This window comes from Pseudopodoces humilis, chromosome 4 (genome assembly GCF_049639895.1).
Source record: "Pseudopodoces humilis isolate 2021_Gansu_Grassland_sample_001 chromosome 4, ASM4963989v1, whole genome shotgun sequence".
Lineage (NCBI taxonomy): Eukaryota > Metazoa > Chordata > Aves > Passeriformes > Paridae > Pseudopodoces > Pseudopodoces humilis.
Window position 1 is genome coordinate 64,057,973 of NC_142203.1, and position 14,914 is coordinate 64,072,886.

The 14,914-nt window shown below is 41.5% G+C and overlaps 1 protein-coding gene across 1 annotated transcript in view; it reads left to right on the forward strand.

Annotated features, from left to right (window-relative positions):
* Positions 1 to 14,452, forward strand: part of PLCXD3 (phosphatidylinositol specific phospholipase C X domain containing 3) — a 74,782-nt gene extending 60,330 nt beyond the window's left edge. Inside the window, exon 3 of the mRNA XM_005527957.2 lies at positions 12,886 to 14,452. Coding sequence (XP_005528014.1) covers positions 12,886 to 13,042 — 157 coding nt within the window. The 3' untranslated portion in view covers positions 13,043 to 14,452. The remainder of the gene's footprint in view (positions 1 to 12,885) is intronic.
* The last annotated feature ends 462 nt before the right edge of the window (positions 14,453 to 14,914 follow it).

Consider the following 14,914-nt stretch of genomic DNA (forward strand, 5'->3'; position numbering starts at 1 on the left):
TTAGAACCTACAGTTTTGTCTGCTGTCTCTAAGGTGAATACCACCAGCCAGGCAAAGCCGCAATATTATTAACAGTATTAATTAACATGGTGTGCACAATAAAAAACACTGTAGAAGGATGGAATTCTTCAGGGAGTCTCTATAGTCTAAGTAATACTTTGGCACATTTCAGGGTCCTTTACTTTTATGCAGGAGAAATGAAACAGAATCTGTCCTTAATTTTTCTCTGAGAAAGCTCAACTGCTTTATTTTGGCTAGAAGTTAAATGACCAAACTTCCTTCTCTAAAATCTAAAATTATTTGAACTCAAGGAAGACAGCATATTGGCAGATGTAGTCTAGAGGTAGTTATTCAGGACTATGCAATGTGGAAGAGTCTGATGCAGCTTTTGACTGATCTGAATTGTGCTGTCCATCATGTTATGCTGCCATTGATGGCATCATCTTGATGGTTCAAAACTCTTGACTATAAGGCTAAGTTAAAAGAAAGGATGAGTATTATTGTTTGATTACAAAATGTGCCAGTGATGAATGTTTAAAAGTGTGGCTCAGAGGTCAGCAGAACTATCTAACAGAATGTAAGAAGCAGATATTTCCTCCAGAGCCTCCCCAAAGCCTTCTTTTCTCTGGGCAGAATACCCCCAGCTCTCTCATACTGTATTCATCAAGGTGCTTTAGCTCTCTGATAATCTTTGTGGCCTCCTCTGGATCCACTCCAACAGGTACATGTCTTTCCTGTGCTGAGCACCTGAGAGCTGGACACAGTGTTCCAGGGGGGGTCTCATGAGGGCAGAGGGGCATAATTACCTCCCTTGACCTGTTTGTCACACTTGGTATGGCCTGGTGCAGCTGGTAAATAATGTATAATGCAGTTGGTAGAGTTAAGTGTAGTGTATTATAAACTGAAATGGAGTTTGGAGATCAGAAATTAAGTTGGCCCTGTTAGAAGTACCAAACTGTAGAAAGTGGTAGCTTTCCTCAAAGACCCTGGTGATCTCTAATTTTGCCTCTAAGGACTTTGAATTCTGCTATAAAGAATAAGTTTTCTGATAACACAAAGTAAGAGTCTGTCATTGTAACTGAGGAAACATGAGGGGTAACATATAGCAAGACCTGGATGCCTGCAGAAGAAGTGAGATGAAATTCAGTGGTATAAAATGTAAGGTCATAATGATGTTAGCATGCTCTCATAAGGCAGGATCTCATCAGCTGGGATTGCCAGGCAAGGTAGCTGCTGTAGTGTTGCTCATGGTTGACTAAATCTTAGCCCTCGGTGGAAACTGTGTAGAAGAAAGGGTGGTATCCTTGTGTTATGAACCTAGACATTTATAGCATGCACAGAAAGATGCTGATACTACCATCTGAGGTTTAGTAGGATATCTTTTTGGACATTCAATGCAGTTTTGGTAATCCATGTTCTGAGTAGATAAAACTTGCACAGCTGCAGAGAGGGACTACTAACTAGGATAACCAGGGAGTGAATTGCTGAAGACACTGAGAAAGCTTGTCTTATTTATCCTGGCACAGTGAAGCCTGAGAGATTCTGTGATTACCTACTCTCTGTAAATATCACGGGAATAAATACCAGTGAGGAGAAACAGTTTAAGCTGAGGGCAAGCATTCTTACAAAAGCAGCAGGTATACACTGACTAAATAAATTTAAGCTGGAAGTGAGAGAAGGGCTCCCTACAGTGAAGTTTTCCAGCTGGAAAAGTGGGAGTCAGAAAAATGACTGCTTTTAAGATGAGCTTCATCCTCTTGAAAGAGGAACAGAGATCACTAGTTAGCAAGTTCCTCCCAGACCCCATTCTACAGGAGAATCCCATGGCTGCTAACCTGCCTTACCAAAGGCAGCTATGCATAGTCTTGTCCATGGCACTTGCTTTGTCACTGGAGATGGGAGGACAGGACCTCACTGTGTTCTTCTTCCTGCTGGTCTACTTGTGGGAGCCTAGGAGAACTTTGGTCTTGAGACATGGGATGGGGACTCCCATCTGCAGGTGGGGAAAAAGGTGCTCTTGCAGTATTCATTCCCCACTGGTTACTGAGAAGTCAGAGAAGTCTGTGTTAGGGGCACGGTTCCCCTGACATGGGAATACCTTGGCAGAAAGATAATCTGGTGAGCCTGTCTCCACCAGCTGTATCCAGGACAAACATTTCTCACTGTAAAAGAGCAGTGACTATTTTGTAATATCTCCTGGGTACTGTATTTTGGATAATTATAATTGGCATAGTAAAGGGTTTATCATATGAATGCTTTGGGCTTGTTAATTCTAGGTTGTGAGGAAAGTTAAGTAGAAGGAATGAGGAATACCTCTGGGAAGGCTGCTCCTGGTAAATGATTCACAGCAATGCCCAGGATGCTATTTAGGAGGATAGTGCCTCTGGGATCCAGCTGATTAACAAAGATGGTTTAGCTGTGGGAGTCCAGAGTTAGAAGCCAGAAGATGTATAAATTATAATAAGCAGCTTGAACCTCCTCTGTGGTGACATGAAGCAGCTTTTGTGGAGGAGTTAATGAGTGTGTGCCTGTGGTCCAGGCACCAGGCTGGGGTTGTGGGGCACCACAGTATTAGAGGTGGCTGTGACAGCAGTGAAATAAGCATCCTTATTGTATGTGCTGTGAATCCATTTGGAACATGCCCTGCAAGGGAAATGATAAAACCAGCCTTGCAGATGAAGTCTTGGTGAAGAAGAAAAAAGAGACATCGGGAAGCAGAAGATGTGATGCCTCAGATGTAGAGGTACAGCAGAGGAGTTTGTATGCTAAATGAAATGTATTGGGAAAACAGAATTGTGAATGTTGTTGATTCTATTTGTGAAATGGGGACAAACTTGAAGACTAGTTGTATATGAGAAAAATATGTAAGAAAACATTTACATGTGATATTTTCCACCTTAGTGTTTTAGAAATATTGAAGTGTTTTGACAGTTTTAAGAGACGAGTGAGAAAAGAATGTTTAATTGGCTATGCTGAAAATGAGCTACACATTTAATATATTTTTAATTAACTGAAAAATGTGTGTTCCTATGTAATTTTATTTCCACCATCTAATTTTCTGACTTGTTTTAATCACAACATCATTCAAATCAGAGCTGTAATTATGCCAAATTTCTGTTACTTGGATGTGCTGCCTGAAACCCTTACTATATTCTTTGCTTCTTGCTGTCCAAATAGCAGTAGGGATGAAAAACTACTATTTCCCTTCTTCAGAGGTAATTCTTGGTTTTATAATTTTCCATTTAAACTTTGTTAGGTGGATTGCTTCATCACAATCTGTTTGCTGAATGTTTCATGAACAAAGTACATTTTCATCTTTATTCTAAACAGTAAGAAAGTATTAAGATCCCAAGAATAGCATAAGATGCATCTCTTTACTGCAACTTTCTCTTACTTGAATATGGTTATTTTCCTTGCATTTTTCAGCTTTGCCTTCCATATGAATTATTCTGCATATGTCTGTCTGAATAACTTGTGGAATATACTGAATAAGGTACTACAGCAAGCAGTCACCTGCATCACCTGCAGATTTATACTTTTTAGTTGTCTCTATATTCAATAGCAAAGAATTCAAATATTAGTGAGATTCACTTTCATTTCAAGGTATCTGCAGGAAGAAACAGTTTTGCAGACTACATAAAATTAATATTTTTTCTATTTACTTACGTAATTTAGATTTGTTGTAGTAACGATTTCAGTGGAAACTGTGCAATGATGCGTGAAATTCTGTTACAAGTTGTACAGCAGAGAAATAGTGCTGGCAGTCAGAAGTTTCTTAAATAAACCTTGCCCTCCACCTAGCTGCTCTGCTTTCTCTGCTAATGTTACATACCATTTTACTAACTTTTCCTTTTACTCAAAAGTTGGATTTTCATAACCACTCTGCTAATTCATCTGTGTTACAAGGTTCTGGGCAGGGCTAATGCTTGTAAAAATCACCTTCTTTGATGTGGTAGATTCTCTTTCATTGTTCTCTACATTAAATTTCAGAGTATTTCCTCCATGCACTACCTTTTTTTTTTTTTTTCCCTCTAAATCTGTCTTCTTTCTTGAATCAATCAAATTTTACTTTTTCAAGAATGTGAGTTTTGTAACAAGATGAGCCAGCAGCAGCAAGTAAAACTCCAAAATGGGGAGCAGCTGAAAAATTTTATACCTCGACTACTCAAATAAGTTCCTCAGCAGGACAACTCTTTGTAAAGTCCCAGGTAACACATGGTGGCAGCTCTTGGAGAAAACAAAGCCCTTAGCTGAGTCTGGTGGAGGAAACCTTGTCTGTGACAAAGGAGTTCCAGCTCTGTTGTCAGATTCTAACACCTGATTTGAATGCTTTAATACAGAGATTCAAGTGTAATGGGTGTATGAATAAATAATAACTCTTTTTTTTTTAAGAACTAGAAGATGGGGGAGGAAAAAAACTGCAAACCTGTACCTGTTCCTTTGATTGGTGACAGATATTTTAGTCTTTAAAGCAGAGGTTTTCTGTTTCACAGACAGTGCTATAAGTTTTGGTTCTAGTTTCCATATTCCATGCATATTGTCATTTCTGGGAATTTTTTAATATTTCTTGAACACTCAGATTTCTGTGTGGAACTGGGAGCAGGACCAACTGTCTCATGCAGATAAAATTTGCCTCATCAAGGTACCTGTGTTAATGAGTGTTCAAGTTTTGTGTTTGTGCTACCAGAGGTTGAAAGGGGTGATGACTGAACACCGCTCTGACCTCCCTGACCAGCACTCTGTGATCTCCAAGAGATAACTCATTAACATAGACTCATAGAATGGTTTGTGTTGTAGGAGATCTTTTAAAGGTCATCCTATGCCAGCCCCCTGCCACGGGCAGGGACACCTTCCACTAGATTAGGTTGCTCAAAGGCCCGTTCAAGTGGACTTGAACACTTCCAGGTATGGGACATCTGTGACTTCTTTGTTTCAGTGCCTCACCACTCTTGCGGTAAAAAATTGCTTCCTAACATCTAATCTAAACATGCTCTTTTTCAGTTTGAAGCCATTCCTCATATCCTGTCACTCCATGCTTTGTGAAGAATTCCTCTTCAGCTTTCCTGTAGACCTCATTTTGGTACTGAAATGTGCTCTGTGTTTTCCCTAAAGCCTTCTCTTTATGCTGAACAATCCCAGTTCTCTCAGACTGTTCATAGGAGAGGTAATCCAGCCTTCTTCTTCAGCCCATCATCTTCATGGCCTCCTCTAGACATACTCCAAAGTCCATTTCCTTCTTATTTTGGGAGCTCCAGACCTGGATGCAGCAGTCCAGGTGGGGCTTCACCCCAGTGGAGCTGAGGGGCAGAATCCCCTCCTTCAGCCTCCTGGCCACACTGCTGGATGCAGCCCAGGCTGGCTTTATGGGCTGCAAGTGCACATTGCTAGGTCATGTTGAGCTTCTCACCCATCAACACCTCCAAGTGCATCCCTGCAGGGCTTTTCTCAATCCCATCAGCCCCCAGCCTGGGGGTTGCCCTGACTCATGTGAAGAACCTTGCATTTGACCTTGAACTTCATGAGGTTTGCACAGAACTGCCACTCAAGTCTGTAAGGTCCCCCTGTATACCACCCCTTCCCTCCAGTGTGTTGACTGCCCCACCCAGCTCAGTGTCATCAACAGACTTGCTGAGGGAACCCTCAATCCCACTGTCCATGTGACCAACAAAGATGTTAAACAGCACTAGTGCCAATACCAGCCCTTGGGAATTACCACTTAACACAGATTTCCACCTGGACATTAAGCCATTGACCACAGCTAAAGATAGTGTTACTATCCAGCCAATTCCTTATCCCCCAAGTGATCCATTCACCAAATCTATGTTTCCACTTTAGAGACAAGGATATCATGACCATATCAAATGCTTTGCACAACTCCAGGTTAGAGAAGCAGTTGAAGGGCTTGTCTAATTTGAACTGCTGAATCACTGAGAAAAAACAGCCTTTGAACAAAGATATCCTCATAGCAAGTAGTACTTTTCCTTTAAATCCTCTGGCTATCGTGTATTTTCTATACTAGGGTAACTACATGTTTTACAAGCCTTTTTCAGGCTTAATATAAAAGCTAACTACCATGGTTTATATGGCAGCAGCTCAAACTTCTAGCTCTGTCTTTGCCACTTCAGTTCCCTACTGCATTAACCAAGAGAGTAGCCAAAATACTAGAGTTGTCTCCTTAATGAGATCTTTTATACTACAGAGGCCACTGAGTCCTTCTCCTGCTGCCTGAATTTCTAATGCTATTAGTTAATGCTCTAGATGCAATGGCTAAAAACAGTGAATAAGGGAAAAATGGGATGTTGAACATTATTTACTTCCAGAAACCACTCTTTGCTGCTATTAAATCTCCCATTGCATTTTTGTACAAGATGTAGGTTTAACAAATTCAGCTGAAATATTTTCTGTAGGGAGGACAGAAATATTCCTTTTGAGCTCATTTCTGCCTCCCTTTATAAAAGAAACCCAGAAAGCCAACAGCAGTTCAATGTCAGAAGGAAGACATCTTGCCGCTAGTGACTCTGCAGAGTATGCTGCTAAGATAATTACATTAAAAGATGCATCTGACCCCAGCATGCTTGTCTGTCATTTGAATAGATGCATTTCCAAATTGTATAAAGCAATTGAGGATTACTGGATTACAGACAGGTTTTTCAGAAGAATAAATTCAAGGCTATTAGATATTAATGTAGGTAGTCCTTGCAAACATGGCAGCTCATGTGCGGTAATGTCCAGTCATATCCAGGGAAAGAAATTCCTACTCAGTGTTGCCCAAATTTTCTGGTTTGAATCAGTCTGACCTTGGTTGTGCCAATTTTATGACAATGCTACAGCTGCCTAAAGAGGATCCAAGGGGTGTGGAAGTGCATCTGAGGAGTTCCTTTACAGCCTTTTTGTGCCAAGCTTGTGTAAACCTCTGCTTCAGTTCATTTGTTCCTTGTTTGTCACATTTCAACAGTTAGCAAGGACCTGTTACAAACCAAAACTTGTTGATGAATCAGGGACAGAAGGAGAGCAAAACCACTTGTTTTCTTTCTGTTAATTCAGACCATTTCCATGTGTTGTATTAATTTTATCTCTACACATTTAGCACATTAGGTCTATTAGCACAACTGAGAGAATTGTAAATTTTGATCAGGGAGTGAAAACAAATGGCTGGTATATAAAAGAGGAGGACCTTTTAACATAGTTTTGCCACAGAGAAAATTATGGTAGAATGATGCAATGTGGAATGGTACCTAAGGCTCAACCTTTGCAGGGAAACTTATTTACAGATGCAGAGTAAATCTTTAGCAGGAACAAAGTGAGGGCATGGTGAACAGTCTTGAGCAGCATGCCACAATGCCATTACTTCTGGGTACTCCAGCTGAAGGTAATGAGGATGTATAGGGATATCTGTAGAGGGGTGCTCTGAATACACAGAAAGGTGACATCTCCCTGTCTGGGGTCTTATAAATAGATTAAACTGAACCAGAAGTGGTTTGTATCACTGATCTGCATCACTGATCTTTGTGTAGTCGATCCTGTTCAAGGTGGGCTGGATGAACTTGGATGACTTTTCAAAGCTCTTTCCAGACATGATTTTCATGCTTCAGTGACACACGGGAAATGCACTGCTCCCACTGGAGCAATGAATTCTCTTTGTCCTTGAAAAGCCAAAGTGAGCATATGCTGCATTATGGCTCTGGAATTCAGTGTTGTTGCAGGCAGTGGTAATATTGAACAGAGAAGGGGGAAATTAAGGAATATAGGGACTCTATGAGTCAGGCTTGTGTAAGCACAGCCTCCTGCAGAGGGGTACTGATTTTGTTCAGCAGTAACACCTATTTGCAAAAGGCTGCAGGGAGCAAGGTGTGTGCTCCACTGGAGAGGGAAGAAATGCCACATGTCACTTTGCCCTGAGCATAGAGACCTGCTGCAGTTCTCACTGGTGTTACTGGGAATGGGCACTTAATGCTTGGCAGCATCACACCCTGTGAATGGGACCAATTTCTCTCTGTGGATTAGGTTGTGCTGACTCCCTGCACTCCAGAAGAAAACCTGTTCTCTGCCTATAGTGATCAAACTCTCGTTAAATAGTGAATAGCCATTCTGTTTTGTGTTCTGAAGTTGCTTTTCCCTCTCCTCTCCTGTGAAAGCTCTGCAGAGGAACGGCTGTTCCACCACGGGAGGTCCTGTCTTACAGCACTGCTGTCATTAGTCTTCTGTCACATTGTCAGGCTTTCATGACTCAGACATTAAAAAAACCAAATAACCAACCCTCTTTCTGAGCTAAAATAGCCTAAGAATGTTTTTTTAAAAGCAAATTTTAATACAACTAATTAGATCATATTTTCTTTCTGAAAGCTTTTAATGGGACTCACGACTTTACTGCTTAAACTGATGCAACTTGAATGCTTAATTATTATTTTTTAAACAAAATTCAATGCCACTGAAGTCACTTGAGAGCTTTGATAGATTAAAAAAAAAAAAAAAAAGAAGAAAGAGGTCTTGAATATTCAGTAACTTTAAAAAGGGCTATGCCTGTTTTGTAGTTGAGGTCAGTATTTCTCAGCAGATCTCCTTTAATGCATCAGAAAATGGTTCCTGAAAGAAGAGAAAAACTTAAAAATAAATATGTGCACATTTTTGCTTATGTAAGCAGGCAAGCAGAACAGGGAAAATAGAGGTAATAAAATAAGTGTCATAGCTGAGTCTAGATTTTACTGTGTTGTAAATGAAAATTGCTGTAGCAATGCTATGTGAGAAAGTACATGGCTCCTCAAAAAAAAAAAGGGGGGGGCTGAAAATGGTGGTGTATAGCATGCTTGCAGTCATGGTGTAAACCATCCTCATACTGATAAATTATGAGTAGCTCTGACTGACTTAGTGAGGTGCCACCTGAGATAAAAGCTGCATGACTTTGTGTTGTCCAGCATAGGTAGGTCCCAGATCTCTGTTCTCCCCATTCTCATGCAGTCTTTGGCAGATGGAAATGCTGCTTCAGAAGACTGCTGGGCATCATGGATGGTGGACCTGTGTTCTTATGTGGAGATGCAGTGGTGGTGGCTGGGGCTGGACCACAGTCCTTCCCATGAAGTCCTTCCACATCAAGCAGTCACATGGCTTTACTCCCACCATCCTGGCAATGAGGGGCAGCTGTCTGGGACCTCCTACTTTTCAGTTAGTGAAAAAAAGCTACATATTCCTCCAGGCCAGAAAATTTATCACCAGGATTACTGATCTCAATCCACAGTCAAACCGAGGTAACTTGCCATTTGTCTCCTTCCCTGCCAGTGCCCAAGCTCCCCACCCTTGAGTCTTTATCCTCCCTACGCTACTGGTGCCATTAAACCCTCTGCTTCCACTAGGGATGTGGAAAAACAAATTGACTTCAGATATTGGTTTCTGGGGCAGTGCAGCACTAGCCTGGCAGGGTCAGATCTGGCCAACTCCGACCCAGGTCAGAGGAGCTGCAGCAGGATGAAAACAGTGCCCCAGGAAGTAAGAGGAGAGGACTCCTCTCTTTCTTCTGGCACAGGTCTTGTGGAGGAGCACACCTACTCTCCTCCTTGGCTCTATGCAAAGACAAGCAGCACCTTCTGCGCATGTGGTTCTGGTGGCTTTGGAACCCATAGGGGTTAGAAATTATTCCTTGTGTGAAATGGGATTGTAGCCATAAGAGCTGGGCTGTACCAGCTGTGGGAGGCACCCTAAAGCAGAGATATCCTGCATAGGAGAGCCAGGACCTGTCTAACACAGAGGCAGTGATGCTCTTAGGGTTTGCAGGCTGAGAGGCTTCTGTGTATATGCTTGTACATAAAATCATTTCTGACCAATCCAGCAAGATGAATTGGGTTTGCTTGGCATGGTTTCAGTAGTGGGGGGTGCTACAGGGGTGGCTTCTGTGAGAAGTTTCTAGAAGCTTCCCCCATGTCTGACAGAGAACCACATAAGGACACCTAGTCTTGTAGGTGGTTTGTTTGCCTGACTAAAACCCTTGGTGAGAACAATCACTAGTTTGAGGCACAATTTGGAAATTACAAGGCAAGGTGAACAAGGTTTGTACTGCTACCAGAAAAGCGTCCCGAGGAATATTAAAGCAGGCTAATTCTAATAATTATTGTGGGCATTTGAGATACATGCTGAAACTGAGCAACGTGTGGTTCCTTAGAGTCATTGGTGTAGTCCACAGTCAAGATGGCACGTGGGGAAGAAACGGTCTGTATGGTTTTTGTATTGACTTCTGTCATAAACAGAGCTACAGATCCTGCATCAAATCTTTAAGGTCAGTGGAATCTTTACTTCAGCTATCTTTTTTTAAATAGGATTGTGTTATTTGGCATTGCTATGCAAATAAGCTTTTTGTTTGCTAATGTGATTAATTTCTGACTTATCTTTAAATGCTCTCTAGTCCCACAAACAAAAGATTTCTGTGTCTTTATCTAGCAATTTGTGTGTGAGCAGAGGGTCATGCAACTGTGTCCTGTGTGAAATATTAGTAAAACAAAGATTCAACTAACCAAGTCAACTGTGGATTAAATGGCAAGGCAGGCTGACTTTAGGATAAAGCACTAATTAAAAGGTATGACTGCTTGGTGGAGGCTGACTTACTGAGAACACATTAGGAAAATGACAATAGTATTTTGGTCAATATGGGTAAGTGTATGGACAGCAAACTGTATGGTGTGAAGAAATTACATCAGAACCATCTTCAGAACAAGTAAAAGAGAACAAAAATAAGTTAATTATGCCTCAAAGGGGAGGGAAAGAGGGAAGGAGGGAAGGAGGGAAGGCGGGAAGGCGGGAAGGCGGGAAGGCAGGCAGGAAGGCAGGAAGGCAGGCAGGCAGGCAGGAAGGCAGGAAGGAAGGCAGGAAGGAAGGAAGGCAGGAAGGCAGAAGGAAGGCAGGAAGGCAGGCAGGAAGGCAGGCAGGAAGGCAGGCAGGAAGGCAGGAAGGCAGGAAGGCAGGAAGGAAGGAAGGAAGGAAGGAAGGAAGGAAGGAAGGAAGGAAGGAAGGAAGGAAGGAAGGAAGGAAGGAAGGAAGGAAGGAAGGAATCAGTTCACCTTTAGACCTGTAACTCTTTGGGCTTAAATAGGAGGGTATTAAATACAAAATCAATGTACTGCCATCTCATAAATTCAACCTTGATGAGTTCTGCACAGAGTTCAGCAGTAGCTTTCACATGTGAAGATGCAGTGGAGTTTGCAGCTGCTCTGAGCTGCCTTTTGTTACCTTGGTGGTCTATGCTATTCTGCTGAGATCTGTTCTGGTTCTGGTTGCTTGCAGATCTTTTCAAGCAGTCCAGGCATTGCCAGGTATTTAACGCCTGATCTGTGCCCTGTTACAGTGCTATGGAGTGCAGCTTTTCAGGATTACATAAAATTGCATCTAAAGGTGATGGCTGGGTTCATAAACAGCAGAACGTTTGAATTTGGTTTTATTAGCTGGTGTGCATACATATAAGTGCTTCAGTCATACTGAATCAATGACTGAAATAAAATGTATTGCTGATATGTGGATCTCATACTAGATTCAAGTACATTTTGGTGAAATAAAACCTTGGTATTCTCCTGTGAAATCATAGAGAGAAATAATTTTAGCTGCTTGGGTTTTATTCTGTATTAAATTATTTTTAAAACGGACTGATTCTAGTAGCCACTAACAGGTACAGTCTCTGTCTGCTAATAGTTCTCTTTTCTTTAGATCTGTTTTCTAAAGCTTTTGAGAGAAGATATAGGTTCAACATGTTCACCTGCATTTAAATAACTGTCAGACAAAAACTTTCCATGTACCTTGTGTCTGTGCTGGTTTAGGGGAAATCACAGATTTATAGATCTTTGAGCAGAGAGAACACAATGTTCATCTAAACTGACTGCAGCCCTGCCCAGACCTTAAGATTATTTTATTTAACTCAGCAGCTTGAGGTAGACCAAGAGTATAATTTTGGAACGATACCCAAGCTAGATTTAAAGACTCAAAGTGCTGCAGAGTTTGTCACAGTCATTGGGATTTTATACCAATGGTCAATTACCCTTTCTCAGAAAAATGCCCTTTCTCTGAAGAATGTACCTTATTTTTTTGTAGCTCAGTTAACTTCTTTCTTCTGAAAACTGGATTTTGCTGCTTGACAGCCTCAGCAGGACTAAGGAGCCTTTTATTTTTCTTACAGATGTTTCTTGTGATTGCTAGTTTGTATTTTCACAGAAAAATGTCAGAAAAATTTCTTTATACTCAGAAACACAGTAAGGCAAATATCCTTTAGACTCCAGTATTTCTGTGCTAACGATCTGACATAATTAAAATCTGCCATCTTAGAAAAGAGTTGATATGATTTTGCTGCTTTCTATTTCTGTTATCAACCACTAGTTTATGATTAAGTCTAATTGATTCATGGCTTGAGTATCAGTACTGGTGAAGAAAGGGGTTTTGGTGTACGCTGTGCTTATACTTGTAGGAATCATGGTTGTTTCTGTGTTCCTCAAAATATTATTTTTAGCATTTCCTTGAGTGTATCAAACACACTTTGCAAATGTCTTGAGTTCTCTGTTACTTGTTTTTCCATGAGCAATTCCCTTGGAGTCATATGGCCAGATGATATCAAAAAGTATCTGGTCCATGGTCCAGTTTTGCCTTAGGCAAAATCAATAATTACTCTAAGCCTGCATGATCTTCCTTCCATTCTTTCCTACTGAGAAGTTGAAGTGCAATCAACATATTATTTCCCCAGAGAATGAAAATTAAAAAGGGTTTTAAAAAAGCTTAAGCAGTAACCTGTGTCCTGTCTCACTTGGTTTCTTTCCCTTAGGAACCAAGTAAGATCAATGGGAGACACTGTTGGTAAATCCTGCCTTGATACATTTGTCTCTCTGATTTTTTGAGTAATTATTGTTCCTCTTTTCTCCTTAGGGCTCTTCCTGCAATGATGGAGTGGGTCCGAACTCAGAAAGCAGGAGAAAGTGGTGTGAATATTATCACTGCAGATTTTGTAGAACTTGGTGACTTTATCAGCACAGTCATAAAGCTCAACTATTCTCTGGATGAAGGTGAAGATGAAACTACTTGATAGTACTGTGATATGTATGTTGTTGCATTATTCAGAATTTGAAAAAAAAAAAAAAAGAAAGATTGTATTCTAAAAGGATTATATTGTAAAACACTCATCTTCTTGTAACACACTGAGGTGTTTAGGGCTTTAGTGGGTGGGCATAAGGGAAATGTTTTCATCATTTGTGATCATTTTTTCATGTTTGTGTTTAATGTGAAGAGCAAAACTAAACATGTTTACAGTGTTTGACAGAAGAAGGCCATTTACAGGTTCTCCATGAGATACCAAATGTGATTCATGTGTCTTCTGTGGTTATGAACAGTGCCAAGAAATTTGTTGTTTTCAGAGCAAGGGGATGTATATATTGTCCTCTTCCTGCTCACAGCAGGATTCCCAATGGTGTGAGCATTGCACCAGGAGACTGAGGACAGTATATCTGGCATGACAATTTCAAGCTGCTACATTTCATCTGTTAGGTGGTTTAACTGATCATATTTATCAATGAGCTGCAGGTTTAAATGCCTTTGTGATGTAAATCCAAAGTCATGCTTCTAACACATGCATAATCAGTGGACAGTAAATATGATGTGTTATGTACCATAATCAGTGGGCAGTAAACATGATGCATTATGTTACCATAATCAGTGGGCAGTAAACATGATGTACTGTGTAGCTTGCACAAAGCACAGACAAAATCCTGCTTGCTTTTCATTCTCAAAATGGGGTTTTCCAGTGTCTCTGCTTCAGGTCAAGCCAGCAGATATGTGATACTGGCCTAACTCTGTAATCACAAAGTATTTCAACACCCTGGCCATTGGCAGGACACTTTTCACTAAACCAGGTTGCTCAGAGCTCCATCCAGCCTGGTTTTTCACACTTCCAGGCATGGGGGCATCCACAACTTTTCTTGGCAACATGTTCTAGTGCCTCATCACTCTTATAGCAAAGAATTTTTTCCTAATATATAATCTAAACCTACTCTCAGTCTGAACCATTCCCACTTGTCTGTCACTATATGTCCTTGTAAAAAGTCTCTCTCCATTTTTCTTGTAGACTCCCATCAGGTACTGGATGGCCAAAATTAGGTCACCCCAAAGCCTTCTCTTCTCCAGACTGAACAATCCCAATTCTCCCTCAGCCTTTCCTCACAGGAGAGGTGCTCCATCCTTCTGATCAACTTCATGGCCTCCTCTGGACTGGCTCCAACAGTTCCATGTCCTTTTTATGCAGGGACCCCAGCTCTGGATGCAGTGCTCCAGGTGGGTCTCAGCAGAGCAGAGCAGAGGGGCAGAATCCCCTCCCTGCCCTGCTGCCCACGGGGCTCTGGATGCAGCCCAGGACACGTTTGGCTCTCTGGGCTGTGAGTGCCATGGCCAGGGCATGTCCAGCTTCTCACCCACAGCACCCCCAGGTCCTTCTGGGCAGGGCTGCTCTGGGTCTGTTCATGCCCAGCCTGTGCTGACACCAGGGGCTGCCTGTGCACTTAGTATTTATTGTTAAACCATATGAAATTCCCATGGATTCACTTCTCCAGCTTGTCCAGGTCTCTCTGGATGGCATCTCATCCTTCAGGTGTGTCAACAGCACCACTCAGCTTGGTGTTACCTGCAAATTTGCTGAGGGTGAACTTGATTTCTTCATCTGTGTCATTAATGAAGATATTAAATAACACTGGTCACAATATGAACCTCTAAGGAACAGCTGCTGGTGCATATTTTCCCTGGTTCCAGCAGGAATACAGTTAGGGAAGTTTTGAGCACCACTTCTTCCCAGGATTAATCATATGGAAGAGCCTGATCCCATATCCATTGAATTGAGTAGGAAAACTCAGTTTAGTGTGTGTTTAGTGTGGATTGTGCATAAGGTAAGTGAGTTGTGTGTACTCTTAAG